The sequence below is a fragment of the Ambystoma mexicanum genome, chromosome 2q (genome assembly GCF_040938575.1).
Source record: "Ambystoma mexicanum isolate Mex_15411 chromosome 2q, UKY_AmexF1_1, whole genome shotgun sequence".
In the NCBI taxonomy this organism is placed as follows: Eukaryota; Metazoa; Chordata; class Amphibia; order Caudata; family Ambystomatidae; genus Ambystoma; species Ambystoma mexicanum.
In genome coordinates, this window is record NC_090924.1 from 561,868,520 (window position 1) to 561,884,445 (window position 15,926).

General features: G+C 47.6%; 1 protein-coding gene across 6 annotated transcripts in view; it reads left to right on the top strand.

Moving 5' to 3' along the window:
• The window catches only part of ADCYAP1R1 (ADCYAP receptor type I), a 1,274,377-nt gene that overhangs the window by 777,798 nt on the left and 480,653 nt on the right, over positions 1 to 15,926 (top strand). For all 6 annotated transcript variants that reach the window (XM_069647708.1, XM_069647709.1, XM_069647714.1 and 3 more), the window contains exon 7: positions 2,445 to 2,542. In XM_069647708.1, the coding sequence (XP_069503809.1) occupies positions 2,445 to 2,542 (98 nt within the window). The remainder of the gene's footprint in view (positions 1 to 2,444; positions 2,543 to 15,926) is intronic.

Consider the following 15,926-nt stretch of genomic DNA (forward strand, 5'->3'; position numbering starts at 1 on the left):
CTGGTTATTTGGACTCATGAGCTGATAAGAATAACGTTTATAAAATCGTGGGAGTCTGCATTGAAAGGCAGGGCTGATTCAAATAAGGACAACAGCCCTGTCGTTCACCTTAGCAATGCACCTGCTTCATAAACTAAAAGCCATCTGTGAAACTGCGTCATATCTAGCTCAACGACAAACATTTGCATAATGTCCACTGATTAAAAACAATAATTAAAATGAGCTTTTCGATAAGCACGGGAGGGGGACGAGAGGGGGATTTCAGCCCGCGACACTGCATTGGGCCTCATTACGACCCAGGCGGTAAGTTACCGCCTGGGCCGTGACTTTACCACCATGGCGTAAACTACGTTTACGCCATGGTGGTTGGCGGACTTACCGCCCCATTCCGACCTTGGCGGGGCGGTAAGTCCCCAATCCCCATTTACCCTTCCCCATTCCCATTTTTGCCCCATAGGGCATAATGGGAGTGGGGAAGGCGTTAATTACGCCACCGTAAATTACGGTGGCGTAATTAACTCCATGGTCCCTTAGCGCCATGGATTTTAACACCTGCTAAAAGCAGGTGTTAAAAGCGCCATGGCGCTAAGGGACCTCGTAATTGGCGGTAAGGGGTCGGCGCAGCTAACGCTGGCGTAAACCCCTTACCGCCAGGGTCGTAATGAGGCCCATTGTCTTACTTTCCAAGTCAAACTTGTTTCCCCTGAGCTATCGTCCCGGCACTGATATTACCTCTTGTGAGTTTGTCACATTTATTCTAAAGTAATTTAATCATGTAAAGTGCATGTAAGTGTTGCTTTCCTTTTCTGAGACAGACATATAGGGTCTTTAGAAGCATTTTTTAATGCGATTGTGCATTGTAAAACACTTTTGTAAATAAGGCCCACAATGTGTAGACATGACTGACTGGACAGATTTACTTTCGTGGAGCAAAGTGGAGTCAGGTGGCATTCTCTATCTGCCCCTTTCCATTGTGTATCATACTATATCATACCTGTAGGCATGCCGACTAGCCTGTGCAACCCTGTAATGTTGACTGATGGATAGATTTGACACAAGACATGCATGTACCTAGGCAGGCAGGAGAGTGGACAGATAGGTGCATTGATAGTCGGACACACATTCTGACGGAATCATACATATGATATGATATGATATTTTATTTATATAACACCTATTCACAGTATGCTTCAAAGTGATTCAAGGCAGGGTAGGGAGCAAGGGCAAAATACAGTGACATTCTTACAAGGCCTTGAGACATTAAGAATGGGCAAATAAAAAACTAGCATACTAGTCCTGATGACATTTCAGATAGTGCAAGAAAATTGAACAATAAATGAGGGAAGTAAGGGGGGAGGAAGGTGAGGAACAAACAATAGACTATCGTACTGGACCTGACGACATTTCAGATAGTGCAAGAACATTGAACAATAAATGAGGGAAGTAAGGGGGGGAGGAAGGTGAGGAACAAACAATAGATAGACTATAGTACTAGACCTCACGACATTTCAGATAGTGCAAGAACATTGAACAATAAGTGAGGGAAGGAGGGTATCAAGATGAGGAACAAACAGACTATTGTACTAGGCCTGATGACATTTCTGATAGTGTAAGAGCATTGACTATGGTGAGAGGAGGGGAGAGAAGAAGAGAATGTAAGGGCAGGGACAGAAAGGGTTAGGGATATATAGAGAATAGGAAGAGTGTGATAAGAGAGGTAAGGCAGACGAAATTCAAATGACCAAGAGCAAACATAGAGGATGGAAGAATAGGAGAGTGCTGGCAGAGAGGGTGGGGTAGGGTCGGAAAGAGGTGGGGCGGGTTAGAGACAGGGCATGCAGTGCACGGCATGACCTTTGAATTTAGTTAGGGGCAGGTGAAGCATGCAGCAACTGGGCACATCTAGATTCGGAATTCAGACAGGGACAGATGAAGCATGCAGCAATAGGGCACATCTATATTCGAAATTCAGACAGGGACAGGTGAAACATGCAGCAACTGGGCACATCTAGATTCGAAATTTAGACAGGGGCACAGCCAATTTGAGGGAATTCAGAAGCGAGGTGTAAGAGGAGGTACAGTGTATGGAGAAGGGGGGTTAGAAGCTCAAGTGCAGAAGCTGACCTCTGCAGGTGTTTGGTGCTCAAGGAAGTTCATATGTCCAGAATATTTAGAGATTACAGCAGTCACTGTGGACACAAAAAAACAGGTGTTGAAGGGGTCCTACAGATCCGGTCAGGCAGCAGACATGGAGCAGACAGGGCCTTAAGTCGTGGGCCTTTAGAGAGGGAGGGCAGCTAAAGCCTGATGGAAAGATGGATGAATAGAGAAATAACACTAAACTTGATTTTTGGAAATGCTCTCATTTGAATTGTTATTCACATTTACAAATTGTGAGAATGACTTTGACCATTTTTTCTGATCTTGTGTTGTATCTTCTCCAGGATTATTATTATCTGGCTGTGAAGGCCCTGTATACAGTTGGTTACAGCACTTCGCTAGTTGCCCTAACAACAGCCATGGTTATCCTGTGTCGATTCAGGTGAGTTTCACTGAACAGTTATTAAAGGATTCATTTATCTTTTTCTTTATTTGTTTATAGTTCAAAAGAATTTCAACAAATTAACAATTTGTATATCATTCAATATAAACATAAATACAATATAAAACTATTAATACTAAAATATTGTTTAATTAAAAGTGTTTTTCCATATAGTTGATATTGTTAAATCATACTATTTTATGCCATTAACAATTACAAATCGAACATCGAAGCAGTCAAGACTAGCACATTTTGAATGTAATGTCTGTGGGTTCTTTTTTGATGCATACACAGAAGCTTGTTCTAGCTGCCACTTTACATGCATTGAAGACTGCTCTCAAAGGGCCCTTTCTATCTAGTTATGGTGCACCACAGTCCCACATAGGCATCATCCTGCTCCACCGATCCCCAACCTCATGCTACATTGCACAAACCACAAACATGCAAAGAACTATATATAATGCACTGTTCATCTGTGCTGCTCCAAATGCATGTTTCCACTTGTAAATCCCCATCCATCACCTGGACCTCATTTGGATAAATAATCTCTATCAATGATTGTAAAACACCTTGAAAAGAGATCGATCTGATGACTGTTGGTTTACTTCTGTGCAGTGTTTCTAATAGATTCACTTGCTTTTTCTGCCAATAAATACAGTAAATGTCATAAATGATCAAAAGATAGATTTTGCTAAGCAGACACTTGCATGGTATTTGGCCAGAGAATCATGCTGCATTATGGGTAGTTGTTGCTCTACACAATCTCCACAACTATTTTAGGAAATAAATTAACGGAATCAGGTTATGGTTAGCAAATCTTTTCCCACTCATGGTATCATAATGACACACACCAGTATAAATAATCGCACACCAAAAATGGCATTGCATTCGAAACCATAATAATTCATACTTGCCTAGTGTCATAACGTAAAGCCATATACCTTCCAGTTAGGTCCTGAAGAAGCTTTAGCCACAACCAAAGCCAAAACATGATATTCATCTAACCAATGGTTGTTTGATGAACGCATAGATGTACCTCTTTAGGGTAATCATGGCCCACACTCTAATATAGGTTCACACAGGGTTTCAATTTGGAAATGCTGCTCCTGAAAGGGCAACCCATTGGGTGTAAAATGCCACACACCTCCAGAATGTCAATTTCAAGGATGTTTGGAACATATGAGTGTACGCACCCCAAGAGCAATCAAGGAATGTCACAGTTGAATTAGGAAAAGGGGAACCTGAAATCCTTAGACGGCATTGGTAATAATCAAAGGGGGTAATTTTATAAAAGATAACAATTGCATGGATGGAACCACATATGTTTGCCTTTTTGCATTATGGTGTCTCTTGCATGCAACTGTTGTCACTCTCAGAGCAGAGATTAAAACTAAAGAATAACATTAGTTTAATGGACACTCTTCAGTTTTACTCTCCGCTTTCAGAGATACAAGACCCTACCTGAAAACATGCTTTACAGACATAATTTTATAATGTATTGCAATGGAAACCACCTGCTAATTAGCGGGTGCTAATATGAGGAGTATTCCACTGGAATCCATTTATTTTACACCTACATGAAAATCTCATGCAGGCTTGAAATGAAGTGGCTCCCGAAAGTGGCTTTGGAAAGCTTACTGGAGATGTTCACTCCTCTACGTGCCCCACCTCTGCCTTGTATCAGCAGGACAATGGGTTGGAGCTTATGGTGAAAATGAAACCACAAAAGCATTTTGCACTTTCTTTTTATGCCCCAACCCATTCGAAAATTACCCCCATAATTCAAATTCTGTGCCTTATTTCATCATCATGTCAATCGTAGGCAAATATTAAATGACTATAGCCTAGTTATGAATCCAATGAAGATGTTTCATATATTTCTTTGGAATGTAATGTAATGGGCATTTGTACAGCGCCTTTCACCATTGATATGATCTTAATGCACTGTAGGTTGAACGCCCTCGAGGACCAAACTCCAAGTATGATACATTCGACATAGAGTCATAGAATGCGTGTGTGCATTTTAGCCAATACAAAGGTAGGTAGAGGTGGCCAACTCCCTGCTAGTGACCCATGTTGAGCAGGCATGGAGGGTGCAGAGAAGTAGTCAGGAGAGTATTCGAGAGAGAATAGCTGCATTTTAATGGCAGAGATGTGCAATGTATGTGTAGCAGAAGAGACATAATGTGTGCAGCTATACCGAATTGTATGGTGGGTGAAAGCTGCATTATAACAGTGGAGGTTGTAAAGGTATACCAGAGGAATGAGGTTTGTGCTACACAGTCACCATTCAGCAGAGTGCCCATGCCCAACTAAACGTCCCCCGGCATTGATGGAGGACTCAGCCAAGGGCAAGTTAGAACTGTCCTTTATTTTCCATGGCAGACAGGGATCATACAAGAAAATAACACCTCCAGCAATCAGATCTCCTGGGCCCGTGTCCCGGGATTTTGTTACCAAATTGCATCATAACTTGTGACCTTTCCCCAAAAACCTAAGAGCTCATTATATTGGGTGTCCGGGGTAGTAGTACCTATAGAAGGCACCTATATCTGTTAGCTAACGGTTCCTTCCATGTCAGGTAGTCTCACCTGATACTTCCCCAAAAACTAGTTATTACATTGTTGCATGGACGCAGGACTACCATTGGCCTTTGTCCATTTCACACCACCCCAGGATTTGGCCTCCCTGATTGGCTGGTGTGGGTATGCCCCAAGCCTGGGAACCTGCTCTGTTCTCAGTGCTCAGTGTAATGTAAGGAAGGCATGGTATCAAATAGTGAAGAGAGACACAAGTGCTCACAGTTCAAGGATGCTTATTGAACTTCAAGGGACTTGGATCCATTAGGTATCACCATTAGGTGTCACACACCCCTTCCCCAAGGATACCCCATCCAAGTGATCCTCCCGCACTGGTCCACACCAGGGGTCTGGATCCAATAGCAATGACCGTGCTACAGCCACCTGGATGACAGATCCCTGAGGACTGGTAAGTGAGACACTTTCTGGTTTTTCACATACCCTTTCCCTATGAAATGTGACCAATTCTGCTTCACTGGGAAACCGGGAATGGAAATCTATATTCCCTTGTTCTTTTCCTTTCCAGTGTTCCACTTTGAAGCAGTATGGTTGAAGGTCTAAGAATCATTGCATTACTCTTGGGTTTGATTCCTTTCTCTGGCTTATCCAGACTATAGGACAATGGTCAGTCACTTGTTTAAACTTCCTACCCAGCATGTAATATCTTCGATGGATAATGGCCCACGTGATGACAAGAGCATCTAATTCATTTACCCAGTAGTTTTTTTTTAAACGTTCAAAATGCATTGAAGCAGTTTCTGTGAACACATAAAATAAGGATTCAGGTATTCTTTAGTAGTTGAAGAAAAACAAAGGAAAAACAGAAAAAGAATTAGAAGCACTTTTTGTGAAAGGTAGAAAAAATAATTAAGTATAGTAGAACATTTCTTAGTTTAGCACATAAAATCAAACATTCACAAAATATATATAAAAGCCAGAAAGAGAAAAAAAGGTTCTTTTTAAGAGCCACTGTTTTTCAAGAAAAAACAATTAAAATGATTCCCCCCCCACGCCCAGAACTTTCTAGATGTCCACAGACTATGATCCTGTCTTGTTTCAACTGTGAAAGGTGGCTTCTAAAAGAACTGTTTTTTTGTATTTTGTGATTGTGTATTCTGTTGGGCTTTTTTTGCTTTTTACAGGAGATTCAAGGTAAGGCAGGGTAGGGAAGGGACACCAACCACAGAGACAGAGGGGCAGGATCTGGCTCTGTGCCAAGACCTTCCCAAACCATTGGCCAAGATCCCCGTCCTGCAAGATGGAATAGATTTGTATACTATATTGGGCACGGCATCTGGGCCGGGTGCCCTAGATGCTTTTAGCCTTTTAATTACTGCTACTATGTCATCGGATTCAAAGCCTTTTAATGTTCCCATTTCATTGGACTTGGTATGGATGGAACACACTCTATCAGGGGGTCATAACATAGAGCACTCAAAATATGCTGTCCATACTGCCTCTCAAATAGGGTTAAGCTGCTGTGTCAAATGTCTTGCCAGGAAATACCTAAAAAAGGACCATAACATTTTTGTATCATTGGTGTGTAAAAGATTAAGCATCAGTTTCCAATTTGCACTGAATAGGGATCTCTGATGTTGCCTTAGAAAACAAAGAAAATGGCCACCATGGAAAGGGACAAGGGACTACGCATAGTCCTTTCTCCCTTTCCATGGCGGCCATTCACATACATTCACATACATTGATGGCCTGAAAGAAGAAAAAAAAAGAATAGTGAAGATCGGCGCAAGGGATGCGTACGGATGTGAGCGGGCTTACCGTGAGGGTAGGCTCACAAATGCACCAATCGGTGCATTTGTTTAGTTAAAAATAACCCAAGCCAGGTAGTAATGCCATATTGAAGGGGCTATGCTCTGTCCTATTTGCCCATTGCTCACACCATACAGCCTCAAGCTATCGAAAAGATAGCTATCGAAAAGATGTAGAAGTGCATTGTTCACATCCAAGTCACACTCACTGAGCCTATTCTTCAACGATATAAACTCTAAGGGGTCGATTCATGGAGCCAACGTGCGCCGAAAATCCCAGCGCAAGCAGGCGCAAGGTAGCGCAAGCGTGAGAAACGCAGCGCACGCGTGCGATTCAAGGAAGACGCTGCGCGTGTTTCCCGCTGTCCGTGCGCCCAATCCTGCCATGGCGCACGCAGGCACACACGGCGTGCGCTACGCGCACAGCAAAAGCGCACATAGCACGGCGCACACAACCAAAGTGGGCGGAACAGTGGGCGTAACACGCGAAATGGGGAATAACGCGTGAAAAAGAAGGCGTAACTGGGGAAGTACTGCAGGGAACTACACGGAACACCCACACGCACGCCAACAACCAGTATTCATGGATTCGAATACGGGAAACCCGCGCATGGCAAAAGATGCACACAGGCGTCAACGCGTCCGCCACACGAAGGCAGGCGGAAGCGTCCCCGCGCACAGTATAAAAGTGCGTGCAAACAACAAACACGTATATACAGCTACAATGAATGCCCCATTTGTCGCAGCACTGATCGTGGGACACCGCAGGAGGAGGAGAATAGCCAGGGCATGCATTTTCGCACCACGGACAAGCCTTTTTGGGATGCCTGATGAACAGGTCTACGGCAGGTATAGGTTTCCACCCCATATCATCCTAGACCTGGTCAGGGAGTGGGAAGATAACCTTACATCCCCCACCCTTTGCTCCCAAGCATTGAGCCCTTTGGAGAAGGTGCTCAATGTCCTGTATTCTTTGGCCACTGGGTCATTTCAGCGGACTACTGCCATAGTGGAGGGTCTCACAGGCCACGCAGTCACGCTGCCTACACCAGGTACTGGCAATCATGACAGCGCGCCCCTCAGTCCGCAGGCACATATACATGCCCAGAACACCCGCAGAAAAGCAGGCCGTTGTCCTGGATTTTTTCAGGGTGGCACACTTCCCCAAAGTGCTCGGTGCCATAGATAGCACCCATGTGGCCCTACGTCCACCTAGGGCCACTGAGCACATCTACCGAAACCGCAAGCACTGGCATTCCATCAATGTACAGGTGGTATGCGATGCAAAGGGAATCATCACCTCTGTTTATGCAAACTACCCTGGCTCCACCCATGACAGTTTCATATACAGAATGTCCGCCCTGAGCCGGGCCCTGGAAGCTGGGCAGCATGGCGACACCTGGCTCCTAGGTGAGTACAAATGCCCTTGCACATGCATGCATGTCACAAACACACACACAAATACACAAACCCCAATAATCACAACCATTTACACCTCCCCAGGAGACAGTGCCTACCCTCTGAGCAACCACATGATGACGCCAATCTGGAACCCCACCACACCACCCCAGGTAAGATACAACGCCGCCCATATTGCAACCAGGGCCATAGTGGAGCGCACATTCGGAGTGCTCAAGTCACGTTTCCGCTCCCTTGACCGCTCTGGCGGGCAGCTACTCTATGCACCCCCACTAGTGTGCAGGATCATTGTGGCAGCAACTGTCCTGCACAATGTTGCAACACGGCAGGGCGTACCGGTGGACATGGTGGTGCCCCCACATCCCCAACCACAGGCACAGGCGCTGCCCATGGGAGGGGACAGGGCACATGGCGAGGAAGCCGGACCCAGCTTGTGGCCACATTTTTCACCTAAACTCGCACCCCTGCGGAGTGCACAAAGGCCTGGCACATACCAGGTGACAATCGATGATGACAAAGAGACAGCCAACTGTCACAACCCTAGCACCCTGAGATAGTTGCCATGGAAGTGCCACATTGTCTGTATCCCTAGCTACTTAAACCCAAGCTATCCTGTGTGACCAAAAGGCACACATATGACATGACATGATATGGCCTATACACAAGTATTTCAAGGTGCGATGAGGCAGGGAGGGGGGAACAAGGGAAGACAGACAACGGTACTACTAGGCCAGGTGTCATTTAGATTGTGCAAGTGCAGGGGTAGGGGGAAGGGAAAAGTGCAAGGGGAAGGGGAGGGGGGGTGCAGTACAGGGTAAGTAGACTAAAAAACAAATACATAGGCCAGCTGGTGGCAACTGCAAAGGTAAGTGCAGACATGTGCTGGGAAGGAGGGGCTGTAGGGATAGAGAGACAGTCCTGCAGTGCAGGGGTTGCCAGGGAAGCAGTGCAAGTGGAGAGTGGCTGGGCCAGGGACCGAGGTCGGTGAGAGTGGCCCAGTTGCAGATCCAGTGCAGTTCCAGTGAAGAATTTTGCAAGGGAGAGGCAGAGAGAAAGCAGAAGCAAAGAGGAAGGTCTTGAGGTGCTTCCCGAACCGGAGATGGTTCTCCTCAAGTTCCAGTGAGGCAGGAAGGCTGTTCCAGAGGGAGGCCCCTGCCGCAGAGAGAGATCTACCCCCAGCTAGTTGCTTTGAGAAGTGGATGACCCTGACATGCAAGGTGTGAATCACACACACCTGCAAAACAGGTCCTGGCCATCACTGTTATGTCACTCAAAGCCTCCCAAACCACAACATGACATGGCAAGCAATACCCATACACCAACACAGTAACAATAAGGTACACATTGCCATGTCCAAAATGTACAGTGGCATAAGACAATGATGCTTGACATGGAATCAGATGAAATGACTTACCAACAACCTCCCACCCAAAATAAGTGATTTCCAAATGCATTACAAGAGTTGTAGACGTAACATAACAATGAATGCCTGTCTACATGCACATTGTGCATTGCAAAATCAACACTGCAGCTTCTGTGTGCTGTGTCCAACTCCTGCAACACACTGCTCAGCGCACAGCACAGTGAACAGCCATTGTGTGTGATGCACACCCTGAGCATCACATCTAAGCGACAGACCACATCAAAATGCAAATTAGTCATGTACAGGATCCATAATTGGTCACAGAACATGTGCTGCAGGGACACAGTGGGCACCAGAAGGCAAACAGTGTACACGCGGATATGCAAGGGTGGTTGTACATGTAGTGCATCAGAGTGCAAGTGTGTGGGTCAGTAAGGACATGCACTCAACATATGCATGTGCAATCAAGTGACCATCAGTGTCCTCTACACATCACATGTGAACATTCACCATGTGTACACCCCAGCATGTCAAACCACAACTATCCCCTCGCACCTGAAAGGTAAACACAACACATGAACAGGCATTGATCAGCAGAACACAACATGTACATAGGATACCACCATTACAATGTCAGGGTTCCAATTACACTGCAGGTCAAGGCAACTATCAACAACAACCCCCCCACCTCACTCACAAATGACCATGACCCACTGAACAACTGCACCTGGGTCATGGAGCCTTCAACCCTCAATTCCGCCTGGCCACAGGATCACCTTTCCCCTTCGTCACCATCTCCCACCTTGTGTGTAAAAAGTTGCCTGCACCCTCAGAGTCCACACTCATTTGCAAAATCACAAAATCCAAGCCAGAAAAACGAACCAGAACACCCTCCAGTAGATGACTTGACGTAGCAGTACCTCACAAAGGCCAAGTACTACCACAATGATGTAACAACCAAGGTAGCACAGTAAAACAATGTCACAACAGGATGTGAACCATGTGTGGTACATAACATAGAATGATGCACCATGAACGGATGTGTACTGTCACAGGTCCCGTGTACAGGCGCGGGAGTGTCACGAAACAACCACCCCCACCGTGTCCCGGGTGCCTGCAAGGTCAAACTCACACAGGCCTCTGAGACCCTGGTGGGGAAGGAGGGTCAGGGATATACAGTCGGGACAGGTGTTGGCACACTGGATAACTGGAATGAGTGGCAGTCGAGGGGAGGAGGAATGACACATGAAAGTAGTGAATGCACGAAAATGTACTACCTGCATGAACACATACACAATCCAAACAAACTTGGACATCATTGTCATGGCCTTCTGTAGTCCAGGCTTAGGAGTGGCATGAACCAACCACCCCCTCTAGGGTTTTGGCGCCTGCAAGTTTGGGGCTTACACAGGCATCCACAACCCCAGCGGGGAAAGAGGGTTAGGGAACGTTGCTTGGATAGGTACGGGAAGCAGGAACACCGGGTAGAAGGTACAGGGATTAAAATTGGATAGGATTCCGGGTGATTAGGGGAAAAAAACCATACCAAATTGAATTACTCATTCATCCATGCATTAGTGCACCCACCAGCAAGCCTATGCAGAGCAGTTTGAAAGAAAAACAACAAGACACTTAGCTCTGGTTTTGAGTGCTGGCCTCCTGCCTGCGCACTCTCAGGTCCGGTTACAGGAGCACTGCAATGCTGCAAAGAGAGCCACAGTCAATAACCTGTACGTGGCCATTACACAAAAGCACACCACCAAACATGCTCCATAGAAACACACTACTCTACAAACAGACAATCTGGTGTAGATGCTTCGTACCCATATATAACATTACCCCTGTGATGGGTCATACACAGTCAATGCAGTAAGTCAGCCGCCGGTGGGTGCGTGGCAAATGGAACATCAATGTGTCACAATTCACACAACATGCAATGTTCCCTGGGTAAGCAGACAGACCCATATAGCAAGGCATGACTTCAGAGCAAGTTGTGTTCCACCATGACCGAAACAAAGTTGGCAGTGCATTTATCAAAATGTACATGGAAATGAAATGCACTGCACCCGAGTATGTCCCTTGCTGTCTGTCTCTGTGAGCTGCCCCTTTCCATGCCTCAGAAGGCTACATGGTTGATACAAGTGCTTCAATGGACCTTGGTGTACCGGAGGGTATGTGCCAATGCCCCTTCAGGTGTCCCAGACAACCTTACAATCAACAACCATCAGTCCACCAACACATCTGAGCTGCATTGTGTGCTTCAACACCAATATTCGTCCAAGCTCACCCTCAGTGCTCTGATTAAGCCTGCATGTGCAACTCGCCTGGTGCGAGCTTTGCTGTGTTGTGGCCCCCCTGTGCTGCTAACCTTGCCTGGAGTTCCTTGGAACACGTCAGCAGTTCTAGGATGTAGGTCTGCAATCCCTGTGCCTCTGCTTGTGCACACATGTGCATGTGGGCACCAACAAACGTGTCCAGAATTCTGATGTCCAATGGGCCATGTCTGCTGGCAAAGGTGCTCTGGAGGCTCATCCCCCTGCAGAAAGGGCATGAAACACATGATTAATGCTATAAAGTCATCTGTGTGTGTCTCTTCAGGCATCTCATTACTTGACCATGTCAGAGAGTTACATCAGAAATCACACCATCAGTCCGTCTTTCACATCCAAAGTGTGGAACACAATATCTATGGCATGAATTGCAACAAGCACGTGTACAGTAAAGATAAGAAACATACTACACAATGCATAGCAATGAATGTACACATTAATCATGAAACACCCCATCTAGCAAAAGCTGAACAGTGGACAATAACACCGAAATCATCCCCACTAGGGGTGTCAACACAAGTCACACAGCAGCAGACATGCCACAGATATGACAGTCCAAAGCCCTTGTGTAATAGGTTGTCACACCGAACCATCCTTGCGAGCCCATGGATAAGGGAGGCAGGAGTGGCATATGTGAGTCAAGGACCCCAAGTAGCAAACACATACACAAGACAAGCCTGAAGGGCCCAGCTGGAACAGACAGTGGATGCCTTCAAAAGCCACAAAGCACCGCACTGTCACAAGAAAGCACAATAGACAAGCAATTTTAAACTATATTAACTAATTACACTAACTATGGAAAACCTACATTACCTAATTAAACTAACTATCAAACAGAAACTTAACTAACTAAACTAAAAGAAAAATCAAAAATGGCCACATACAACCCGGGGGGGAGGGGAGGCGCCCAGGAGGGGGGAGGTACAGGGTGCTGCTCAACATCCACATGCGATGATGCTGAGCCAAAAAAAAAACCTCCATGGGCTCAACGCCTGCACAGCCCGACCTATGTGGGAGATAGATGGTCGTCCGAGTCTGGCTCATCCTGGAAAGGAGGACGTGGCACAGTAGCCTGGCCACGCCTAGCCGCAGCTTGCCCCTCGTCGGCAGCAAGTCTGCCGGACGGGTGAGCCTGGTTCTGTGTGGCGATGTGACGTAGGTCTGCATGCAGAACCTCACGTGATACACGTGCTTCTTCTTGCAAGGTAGCACGTGTAACACGGAGTTCCTCCTGCAAGGCCTGGCTGGACAACCACTACACCTCCCGGCAAGCCTGTAGCTCAGCCGAGATGGTACGCTCAAGCTGTGCAAACCTCTCCTCTGCCTGCTGCCTCTGGGACATCATAAGGACACCCAGAGTGGACTTGAGGGAAGCATTCTCCTCCCTCAGGGCATTCATGTGCGCCTCTGCGTGAGAGACGACATTTCAGCTTGACGCAGAGACAACATTTCAGCCTGGCGTGCCCTGTCTGAGGCCGGCATGCCCAGCCTGAGCGAGCGGGCTGTGGACCGTGCCGCCTGCTGCTGGAGAAGCACCTGCCTAGCAGGGGGGAGCACAGATCGGGCCACACGCTCCATGCTCTCAGCGATGTTCTCCATTGCTGCCCCCTGCCGTTCTGAATTGGCAGTCATGTCTTGCTCCCACTCAGTATACTGCGGTTGCGCGCGGCGACCGTGTTGCCGGGCTTGACCCCTGCGGGACCCAAGGACCGGGGGTCCTCGCTGTGTTGGCACCGCCCGCGGCTGCACGACTACATGCCCCCGTCGACGTGATGTCCCAGGCACATCAGTGACTGGTGTGGAGGGTGACCCTGCGTCCCGATCCACCACGGGCGGAGGAACCAAGACTGTCTGATCCCTCAGTGCAGGTGTCACAGACAGAGGAGTGTCCACATGAGAATCACTCACCCCTGACACATGGACTTGATGCTCATCCAACTCAACATGGACGTCAGAGTCGTCATCAAGGCTGGACTCATAGGAAGTCAGAGACAAGATGGACTGTAGCACTTGGGGGTTTTCGTGGCCTACCACCCCATGACCCCCACTTGTGCCGGGTTGATGTAGTGGTAACAACCCTGTGTCTGGCATGACAACACATACACTGCCTCCATTGCGTCATCACCTGAAAAATAGAGAGAAAAAAGGTCACTACACATGTCAGAAGCACACAACACACACACACACCGACAGCAAACGCATCAGACAGACATATAACCTGGCATGCATGCTGGGTCAACTTTGAATTGCTTCTGTGATCAGACCTGTTGAAAGGAGGCAGTTTCCATGGAAGTGGGTCTATGAAGTGCAGAAAATGTGTACGCCACTCACTACCTATATGTACTAGGACTCCATGGTGTGTGCCAGGAAATGAGAAGGCAGTGCAAGGTCAAATTCAGGCATCACGTGTATTGTGCATTCAATGTGTACCATATCTAGAAGCCAAGAACCCCTCCAGCCCAGTACCAAAGCAGGGATGCCTAGCATGGTATCAAAAGGCTGACTATACACCTGTGTGTTGACAAGCAGTGTTGACTGGCATCAACAGCTTAATGTGATTCAAGTGACAACACTGCAAATGATGATGGGACAGTAAGCAGGACACATGATGAAAACTCTGGAGGCCGCCCACGTGTGAAGAAGACACAACAACAGTTGGACAGAGTCATTGGCCATTGAACAGGCTGAGGCCTGTGAGCCACACAGATTGTCAGACCCTAAACATGTGTGCAACGCAGTACTGAGCCACAGTTGACATGGGAAGGCTGATGAGATGCCATGCAATGTATGTAACCAAGGACTTGTATTACAGTGATCATCCAGTCAAGGACACATAGGGGCATGCGTGCAATGCACATGGAGCATGAATGGGCACTCATGTCCCTGCGGGACATCTGACCTATGCACAGTACAAGTGAGATACCCTGCATCAAGTACTAAGGCTGTACCACACGGCATATTTCTGGCAGATTCTACGCTGGAAGTTAGCATCTACACAGGACGCATGAACAAGAAAGTACACATTGGCAAGATTGAAGCAGACCAGTGCAAAGGTGGAACTGGGGTGCAGAGTGGCGGAGGAGGGGCAAGGGAGCATGCCTACATGGAGTCCCCGCATGCAGGCAGAGGAGACATGCATCACGGAAGCATTGCATTACTTACACATCAGAACCATGTACACGTCACATGTAGTGGCAATCATGCACAACACATCCCACAAGTGAAACACACACGTCCTCAACAAACACGCATCAACACTCACTGGACTGGGCATCAAAGTCCAGCATCTCTCCCACTCCTTCGACCAATTCAGGTGGTATGAACTCCGCAACGAGTGCCTCATGCGGAGTGAGCTCTTCCTCCTCTGGTGCAGGCCCACCGCCAGTCACCAGAGTCAAGTTGTAATTAGAGGCACGCTTAGCCTTAGTGCTGCGTTTGATGTCATTCCAACGCTTTTTGCACTCTTGCGCCGTGCGCACCTCATGGCCGAATGAACTGACATGTTCCGCAACATGCTTCCAGTGGGTGTCACGTTGGGCAGCCTTAGTCTGACTATTGGCACCCACTAGCATGTCACGGCTGTGGCCCCGCACGTAGTCCACGAGGAAGTCCAGTTCCTGCTTGCAGAAAGGCTTCTTCCTCGATGTGCAGGAGGTCGTGGCTGTGTGTGGGGTCCCAGCCTGTGCTGCAGGTGCAACCTTCCTCCTCTGGACTGTGGCGCAGACCCTGGCTGGCTAATGCCGCCCTGACCAGTATGGCCAGTGGGTTCGGTGGATTGAGCCAAGGGAGTGGCAGGTGGAGGGACGACCAAAGGCCTGACTTGTGTCAGTGGCAGCTGGGTGCCCTCTAATGGACCCTGCGCAGCAACATTAGCTGTGGCAGGGTCATTGACCGCACCGGTCCTGGTTGGCAGACTCACAACCGGGG